The 9,722-nt window shown below is 38.0% G+C and overlaps 1 protein-coding gene across 4 annotated transcripts; it reads left to right on the top strand.

Annotated features, from left to right (window-relative positions):
• Positions 1 to 2,929: 2,929 nt before the first annotated feature.
• Positions 2,930 to 7,668, top strand: LOC107732471 (transmembrane protein 79-like). 4 transcript variants are annotated; one of them, XM_016543810.1, is made up of 6 exons: positions 2,930 to 3,063; positions 4,073 to 4,658; positions 5,455 to 5,649; positions 5,808 to 6,030; positions 6,671 to 6,714; positions 6,799 to 7,668. In XM_016543810.1, the coding sequence occupies exons 2-6, from the start codon at positions 4,100 to 4,102 to the stop codon at positions 6,864 to 6,866; spliced, it is 1,089 nt and encodes a 362-aa protein (XP_016399296.1). In that variant the 5' UTR covers positions 2,930 to 3,063; positions 4,073 to 4,099; the 3' UTR covers positions 6,867 to 7,668. The 4 variants fall into 4 exon arrangements, with proteins under 4 accessions (XP_016399296.1, XP_016399295.1, XP_016399294.1 ...); XM_016543809.1 differs by lacking the exon at positions 6,671 to 6,714; XM_016543808.1 differs by having other exon boundaries at positions 2,934 to 3,063; positions 4,128 to 4,658; positions 6,671 to 7,668.
• The last annotated feature ends 2,054 nt before the right edge of the window (positions 7,669 to 9,722 follow it).

The raw sequence follows: 9,722 nt of genomic DNA, 5'->3' as shown, positions 1-9,722 counted from the left end.
CTCTTAGAACAGATATACAAGTTATACAATTTATCCAGAGTACACAGTAAAAAATTAGAACTTGAATTTGTCAAATGTTTTCCTACTTGACGTGAACACTCTAGATGTCAGTCTCCAGGGGCACCAAAGAGTGCCGATGCTGTCGACTGGAGTGAAAATTCAGCTTTGCCGTCACAGAAATTAATTACATTTTAAAATCTGTTATAATATAAAAAGGTTATTTTTTTCAATTATTTTCAACTGTAATTATATTTCATTCATAATTCTACTGATTAACTTTTTTTACAATTTAAATCAATTGAATAAACTTTCAAATGCATTAAGCAATCTTACATACCACAAACTTTTGAAGTGTAGTGAATTTTTGTTACCATTTACTTATATTTTCACCTGTTTTCTGCATACAGACTGATAACACAAAATCTTTTTAATAAGATCTTAAAATAAGATTTAGTTTGCTCTCAGCTAGCAAGATAGATTTAAAATACAAAGTCAACATGACATCTAAATCTATCTATTTATTGCTGGTCTTGTGCCCAATTTATTGGAAAATATTTGTGTTCTTCTTTTCTCAAAATCAGGACTAAGAAACAGTTTGGGCAATAAAAATAACCGTTTTCATTTATTTAATTATTAGTAATGTGGTACAGCTGGTCATCTGATCAACATTATACAAACCTTGATAAACAGACTGCAATTTTCTGACCCAAAGACCCATAAAGACTGAGAGGAGTGTGTCCCTAAATACAAGTGGATGTCCACTGCTCAACTGTCTTTGTTCTATAGTTGCCCCAGAGCTTAAAACACAAAATACACAGCTATCAGTACTTCCTTTTTATTTGAAAATGTTGACATCCTAAAGAGTATCACTCAACCTTTTGATTCTGTAGAAAGCAACTGTATCTTGCTCCAGACATTAAAGATTTGATTGTTCACTGAGTCTTAGACTTATTTTCCATCCATTGTGGTTCTATTGAAACATTCTGACAGTACAACATATATCTGTGCTTCAGGATTATATTTTTTAGACTGAGCTAAAAAATGTAGAGAGTGAAGATGCTAAACTGAATTTTTCTTGATTTGAAAATACATTTTTAAAATGTTATAACAATACTTTTACACAAGAAATAACCCACTGTAAAACATATGTTGTAATAGAAGAACAATGTATAAAGTGTACAGTACAGTATGTCTTTCAATGAAGGTTCTTGAGAAGAGCAGCACTAATTTTATTAGAAAACATTTGTATTGTATGAAAACCAGGAGCCAAGAGCATAATATCCCACATATAAACACTGCCATTAAAATTAATCACTCTTACAGACACTCACAACCAATCAGCCTTCAACCATTATGACAACATGGAATTTAGAATTCCTGGCCGCACAGATTCACACAGAGTCAGTTAAGAAGTACAAGGACACAAGGACTTCAGGTAACTGTGTCTACAACAGACACGAGCACCACTACAAAAGACAGTGGTTATAAACAGTGATTCTGTCTATAATGATTGTGGCATGATGCAAGTAACAAATCTCCAACAGTAAACTGATGCCTTGGTTTATTTAAAACATACAGACACAAAGGACAAATGATTTACAACATTCCCTTTGTCACATCCAGTGCTACAGCCTCCAGATGTTGCAGCTCGATGTGACGCAAGCAACAACAGTCGTGTAAGTGGAAAATGTGAAATCCCTTCTTTACAATATCCAGTCAAGATTTCTGCAGGCATGTCATTATCTTCATAAAGAAGAGACCACAACAGCTGACAGAAGAGTCACCAACAAGTAAGATTTTTAATTAATCTTAAATCAAGAATTTTTTCTTGATTTTTTCTCAAATTTTAAATCAAGTCATGGCATTATCTCCAGAAAAAAAGAGATCACAAGAGATGACAGAAGACTCGCCAACCAGTAAGATTTTAAATGAAAGCAAAACAACAACAACGACAAAACACTTGAGTTAGTTAAAGCTGAGATATAATTATAAGCAGGGCCGTCGCTAGGAATTCTGGGCCATTTACTGGGCCGCGATCGCAAAATCACGTTCATTGGTGGGGGTGGGGATCGGACCCTTGCCATGGGCCCCTGTTACTCAGTTCCACTATTAGCCCCTGTCCGGCACCCCTGGTTATAAGTATGGTTGTAAGTATAGTTGTCAGAAAAAGTTGTTATTTTCAAAGTGAATCCTTACATTTGTAATGACATTTACACTAACACACACACACACAAACACACCAGTGTGTGAAACTGTTACAGTCTGCAACCAGGAAACCTGTAACTTATGGAAGCAGGGAAGCCCTGGCACAGCACTCTGGGTGGGGCAACTAGCTGGACCAAGAGTGCACTCTGCGAATTGCACACCTTGGACACGTGGAAAATTAGGGGCGAAGCTGCCAGTTCACCTCAGGGAAACACTTGGAGTTAGGGGCTAGGGTTAGCAAGCATTATTCATTTCATTTTCATTTTATTATAGATTTACTTTAATTGTGCAGGGGCATTTTTCCCCCCAAACAGTTGTTATGGAGGGTGAGCACCCACCCGTGGAAACATAAATCGGCGCGTACACATTTGTGACCCTGGACCACAAAACCAGTCTTAAGTCGCTTTTGGGTATATTTGTAGCAATAGCCAAAAATACATTGTATGGGTCGATTTTTCTTTTATGCCAAAAATCATTAGGACATTAAGTAAAGATCATGTTCCATAAAGATATTTTGTAAATTTCCTACTGTACATATGTCAAAACTTACCTTTGAGATAGTGTATAAATCTCAAAAATGACCCTTATGACTGGTTTTGTGGTCCAGGGTCACATTTATCAAGAGGCCACTTCACACTTCACTTTAATGAGTTGATGAGTGTGTAAAGCGGTAGGCTACATACTTAGTGCTACAGCCGCGCCAATGACAGACAGCGACATACCTCCCCTTTAAGCGACTGCCCCTTTAACTTCACCTGAACACACCTGAACTTCCTTCCATTACGGAAGTTTCACTGCAGTAGAGGAAAAACAATCCAGAAAACAACAACAACAACAACATCCTGTGCTGAAATATGGGTGAGTTAGTACTTTGGAAAGTTTTATTCTTTTACTTGAGGTGTTACATGTTCTTCAACCTGTGTCGCGCAGAGAGTTTTAGCTTTTTGACATATCAAATGACTTTCGGCCTAGAATCTCCTTCTCATTATTAAAGGCCCGTTGAATACAATAAAGATCAAATGTGTCTTGTAGACAATAACAGCTTGAGAATAAGTGCTGTCGTTCTTCTGAGCTTGCTCTTATGTGATTATCTGTCCAAGTTGTTTTGCGGCCTCGTTCGCTTTCAGTTATTCGTCTGCGAGCTAAATGACATCAGTTATGGCTAAATGTCTTAGTTTCGTGCTAAATAGATATTCACATGATTGATAGATTGGGGAATTCAACTTCCTTTTACACTTTTGACAGCTAGTATGTATAGTCAGTTCTTTTTATATTGTTTAACAAACTGTTTTTCATGACAACTATCATGCAGTTGTTTTATATAAGTCATAGTTACTTTAGTTTGACTATGTTAATGATTTATGATTTAAATTAGCTTAAACTTGTATTTAACTACTCATTTGCAGGTTGACCCACTACCATGTTCCAAAAACCACCATAAGCTTGTATGACCAGTTACTCAGTCCAAGATAGTCTACAAGCACCAACTAGAAACCAGCTACCATTGTAAACTGGATTTTCTGTCAGGTTTATCTGTGGTTTCTGTGATCCTGACTAAAATAGCACCATTTTACTAATTATTAACATTTCAGAGTGATACTAGATTGTTTTTATTTGTTTGTTTAATATTAGGGAATATGATCATGTATGATAATATGATAAACTTGTGGTTCAGACAGTATTCTGAAGTTAGAGTCTCAATTAGGGTAAGCTCTTGCTCTGCTATCTGCCATCTGCTTATAACTTATTCTCCTTCTAATTTATTACTTATTGGTTCCAGTAGGAGATGTCCATTCACAAAATGTAAACCTCTTACAAAATTACTCAGACAGACTGTTGCCAGCTTCTCCAATTGTTTCACTGCCAGAATTTCTGTTTTCATTTTCCCGGGACAATGGACACGGGCCCTCCTGGACCAGCAGCGGTGCTCCAAACGCCTGAATGGGTAGCGGAGGTGGACAAAGTAATGAAGGATGTAAACAGCACTGAGGAGGAAGAAGAGGAAATGATCAAATCTGCAAGTATGGAAACCAGTACCCTACAGTGGCCTGAGAAAAAACCTGAACCACAGATTCTGCCAGTCAAGGATGAAGAGAGCACAAGCGTGAAATCAGATTGCATCTCACTCCGATGTGGAGTGAGCCGGACGGAGAGCGAGAGGGAGGAATTTGGGCTGAAGGAGATGGAAGCAGGGAAAGAGAGTGTTTCTGACACTGAGCTGAGAAACAGAGTGAAAAGCACCTGCTCAGAGATAGAGGTGGAGGAGGTGAACATAATGCCAGAGAACGCAGCCCGAGTCTTCAGCCCCAGCATCACCATCCTGCGCTCCACCAGCGAGCAGGAGGCTGCAGACGACTGGAGAGAAGAAGAGAGAAGTCCCTTCATGGGGACACATGGAACACCGCTAGAACACTATTACCAAGACTGGCCCGTCACAACCAAATCACGCTGCTGTAAGTTCAGATTAAATCATTACGTGTTTCGTAACTTTTAATACACAATATATTGGTACAGTATTATCAACTGATATTAGAGATTAGAGAATTTATTGGTATAGGTTGATATACTGTACATTCCTGCAGCTCAAACAGCAGAGCATGGCTCTACCAACACCAAGATCATGGTATCAAGTACCAGGAAATGCTGATAAATGTATACCTTGAATGGAATGTAAGCCGCTTTCGATAAAAGTGTCTGTGAAAGTAAAAATAATATCTTCCGCTCACTTAATCTTTAAAAAAACATTAATTTAATAACACTGTTGAATGTAATATTTAGCAAATCTCAAAATGAATATAAATTTTCATACTGTATATTATAATAGTGTTGTTATAGCTAAATTCACTTTTATAATTCAGCCTTTTTTTTTAAATAATTGATTTTTGTTTTGTTTTTAATGCATTTACACACAATAGTATAGAATTTTAATATCTGTGCATCCCTGACATTTAATCATTTTATGTAAAATCTCACAAACCAAATTGAAACATAATTTTAAATCAGTTATTATAGTTATTTAAATAAGACCTTTTGCAAACTTGTGTGCAATGTATTTTTCCTTCAGGTTTGCAAATTGCATATTCAAAAATGAACAAATCAGATTTCCACAAAAATATTAAGCAGCACAACTGTTTTCTACAATGGTAATAACAAATGTTTCTTGAGCATAAGATCATACAAACCGCAAACTTTTAAATGGTAGTGTACTTTTACAAAAGCATGAAAAGTCTGTCTCTTTCTCTTTCTCAGGTAGCATTGGTGGATCTTATCGTGATGCTCTTAAACTGGGTGCGTCTATGCTCACTTCTGCCCTGATCTTCCCCTTATTGGTATGGGGTGGCTACGTCTTCCTGCCCTTTGATGCCCCTCTACTTGACAGCGCCCCCCTACGGCTGGTCTACATGCTGCGCTGCTCTGTTTTTGCAGTCATACCTATTGTCCTTGGTAAGCAGTACCCAGATGAATATGGGTCTGTTTTGACTCTATTGAGATGACTCGACATTGATAAATACAGTTTAACTTTGTATTCATTCAGTGCTGAATCATTAAATCAAAAGGAGCTGTTTGGAAACGGTTGTTCTGTGCTTTCTTTCCACTCTTAGGTATGTTGGTACTAGGTGTGTCCCGTCTGAGGTATCGCTCCTTGAAGCCGCGGTTTGAAGGGGAGAGGGAAGTTCAGCAGGTGGCAGTTCACCAGCGCTATGTGGAGGACTCCGTCTCCCTCTTTCTCCTTTACTTCCTCCAACTGGCTGTCATGGCTGCCTACCTGAATCAGGATCTGCTTAAACTAATTCCTCTTCTCACCATCGTTTTTGCCTTTGGCAGGTACAAACTCCCTCTCATGTCACAATTCAGTTCGATAAACAACACAAAAATAGAGTTAAAATGTTAGGTCTACTTACATTTTGTTAACTGAACTAAAATATAAAAAAACTTGATTTTAGCTAGTTGCCAAGGCAACATTTCTCATTCTCATTTAGTTGAACCTGAAATAGCAAAATAACTAAAAACTAAAATGGAAATAAAAATTATTAAACTATATAGACACATAACAACAACTTTGAGCTTCCAGGTTTACCGTATTTAATGTGCTCTTTGTATGTGCATTGACCAATGATTATATCTGGATAAAAACCTGAATTAAATATGTCTGAACTTTCATTTTTTGGGTGAACTAGACACAATGCATATTGTCGCTATCCACAATACGTATTGTAGCATTTTTGTATTGCCATATATTGTGGCACGATATGATTAATTCACTTATTTTTCATGTTTCCTTTTGTTTTGTTTTATGTTGTTTTTGTTTGTGTTTTTCTTTTTTTATTTTCTGAAATAATACACTTTGTTTATTTATAGGTTTAAATTAGATTTTGAATCCCAGATATTCAATGTGTACTAACAATACTTTTTTTTTAATGACTTTTTATTGTGTATTTTTGATCTGTGTCTTGGTGCATCACAGACTACTGTACTGGGTCGCAGCAGCTTGTGACAGCAGTTTGAGAGGTGTTGGCTTTGGGTTCTCGTTTCTGCCAATGCTGGTTATGCTGGTGGCCAACCTCTACTTCATCTTCCTCTCTGAATCCGCAGGCTCCATCTTTGCCCCAGACATCCCAGAACCACCTGTTCCTCCAACCAAACAGCGGTTCTGGGGCTAGACATGCCACATCTGACACCTCTGCTACTGCCAAATGTAGACCAGATCTCTTTAGGCTTAGAGCCAGCTTAAATTGGACTATGAGACATTTGTTTTGTATCTGAGAACGTTTAATCCAACTGTGATTTCTTTTTCCTCTCCTGTTCTTTGCTTTTCTGAGTACTTTTATATCATGACCAGGTGGGTTGAAATTGCCAGAACTCCTGTCAAAGGAAAGAGAAGAGGTGTAGAACAAAGGGAGGAATGTGTTTTTTTTCTCCTTGAACTAACTTATAAATAGAATTTGTGTAGTGAAACGTTAGACACTAAACTACAAATTAAAATGAACTACCCTTTATTGCTGCTGAACAAGATTCGTCATCACTCAAAAGAGCTCCAAATAGACTGGTTTCAACTCAACTATTTTAAGATGAGACTGTCAACAAGAAGAAAACAAATTTCCAATTATTTATTCCAAGTATCTATTTTTTCTTATTTGGTTAGGCATCGTTTGCTTATTCAAGTCTACATTGCGTGGTGTGTGTGAAGTTAGTGCCCTGCCCAAACTTGTAATTTTCCACAACCACTCCTTCATCTCTTTGGTAATTTACGGGCAATGTGATGTTTACTGTGTGCAAAGTGTAGACATATTTTGAACAGATTTGTAAAAAGATATGACTTCAGTAATCAATTAGAAGATCTTGTAAATGAAATACTAATCAAATCTGCAAAGAGATATAAGAAAACTGTAGCCTAGTGCAACTGAATGTATTAAGCTGGAATTAATTCCTGTTCGTTATATTTTCATAAACATTTTTAACAAATCCAATATTTCTGTCAATAACTGTTTTTTTGTACATAAATTGAATGTAAAAACGCAGTTCATCGCATGCGATGGTGGTCGATTCGAACCTGTTCAACAAGTTCCATGTTTGTCGGAGGGCAAAAAATATTTCCTACTACCTGTCATTTGATAGCTCGAATACATGGAAAGTTGACGGCAAACATCCAGCAGTATTAATAATAATACTTTTGTATCATATACTGTGTAAGTCTGACTCTGAGGCAGAATGACATCTCAAAGTCGTAGGAAACACAACGCTTGTCTGTTTCGGGTGAGGGAGAACTGCCCGTTTCGAAAGCTAAGGAGGAACGTGTGCAATGGTAAGACCGATGACATAACTTGATTTATTACCAAATTATTTAATTCATGCAAGCAATTAAACCCCACAAAATTTAAAAACAATAAGCGAGAAATTTTTACATTATGTAGTGTGTCCGTGAAGAGATGAAGTTATGGCTGTATGCGAGACATTTGTCGTGATCTTAAACCCTATTCACACGGGATTAGTATTACCTGGTGACCTCCAGTCATTTGTAATAATGGCGGAGGTTGTCTGTGATCTTAATCCCGTGCGAATCCACCACACGAAATTCAGATGTTGGGGTGTGATTTCAAAATCACACAAGGTCCCCAGATAATACTAATCCCGTGCGAATAGGGCTTAAATCTGCATTTGCCCTCATCAAGTGTTAAAATAAAAAACCTAAACGATCGTTGACCCTTGAGTGTATTAAGTTGTGTTTTACTCAGTTGCTTAGGAGTAATTTTAAATGTTGGTTGTGCCAGCTGCCTGTCAGAAGCTGCAAATCAAGTTATGTAATACCACTTGTTTTATCAACCACATTGCACAGACTCGAGGATCACGCTCGTGTCCACTGGAGGCCAATGGAGAACATTAGAAAGCCCGCCTCAGTCAGGAGCCTCTGGGTCAAACTGCGGGATAAACAGAGCCGTCAGCGTCGAGACCTTCTCGAGACCCCCCCAGTCTGATTCCCACCTGCAAGAAGAATTCTCAGGTCAGCGTCAATCTAACTTTAACTTAGTTGCAACAACTTGCAGTTTACTAGATTTACCTCAGCAAACATTTTAAAAGGTGCCCTTTGTAATAGCCTATTTGTTTTATACTTTTTTTGGTTTATATTTACAAATATTAAAGGGGTCATATGATGCTATTTTAAAGATCATTATTTTGTGTATTTGGTGTAACAGAATATGTTGACATGCTTTAATGTTCAAAAAACACATTATTTTTCAAATACTGTACATTATTGTAGGTCCTATGCCCCGCCTCTCTCAAACGCTCCTTTTCAACAAAGCCCCCTCCTTTGACAAGCATAGTCTGCTCTGATTGGCCAGCTGACCCAGTGCATTGGGATTGGCCGAACACCGCAAGTGTAATGTAACCGGAAATGTAACGCCCCTTACCATAATCGCGAGCTTCATCTTTCAAAATAAATGTAAAGACAGAGCCCGAAAGGGGAACAGAGTCGCGTAACAGACACAGTGATGATGCAGTACACAAGCCGCGGTTAAGACAGCTGACGTGCTATGATTTCTGACAGACAGTTCACTCTCCTGTGATGTGACCCTGTTCCCCACACACACACACACACGACGCGTTACTCTGCGCTGCGCAAAACTCCGCATTTGAACAGTCAATAGCAAATACTTAAACTAATAACAAAACAGTAGCTGATTCAGAAGCGCCAGATTGTCATAGCAAAGTCAGAATGACCTCCTCTCCTAGGTTCACGAAACGGTCATCCATAAAATGCATTGCTGTTCTGTTGTAAGTAATCTTAAAGATTCCTAAATGCATCTACTTTCGGAAGGCCAAATAAAGTGCTTTTGCTTTCGCCTAGAAACACACAGCGTCTCCCTGACATGGCTGCTTCAACACTAACTGCGGTTACTGAAACCACGCCTTCTTTCTTTGCGTGCACATTTGGGCGGCATTACGCAAATATTCCCACATAGTGACCTAGATATGTGGGGGCGTATTAGACCAAGCCCTTGTAAAGACAAATCACAAGG

The sequence above is a fragment of the Sinocyclocheilus rhinocerous genome, unplaced genomic scaffold, assembly GCF_001515625.1.
Source record: "Sinocyclocheilus rhinocerous isolate Xijiao unplaced genomic scaffold, SAMN03320098_v1.1 scaffold3081, whole genome shotgun sequence".
Taxonomy (NCBI): Eukaryota; Metazoa; Chordata; class Actinopteri; order Cypriniformes; family Cyprinidae; genus Sinocyclocheilus; species Sinocyclocheilus rhinocerous.
Note: the sequence above shows the minus strand (reverse complement) of the source record. Positions and strands in the feature narration are given on the sequence as shown.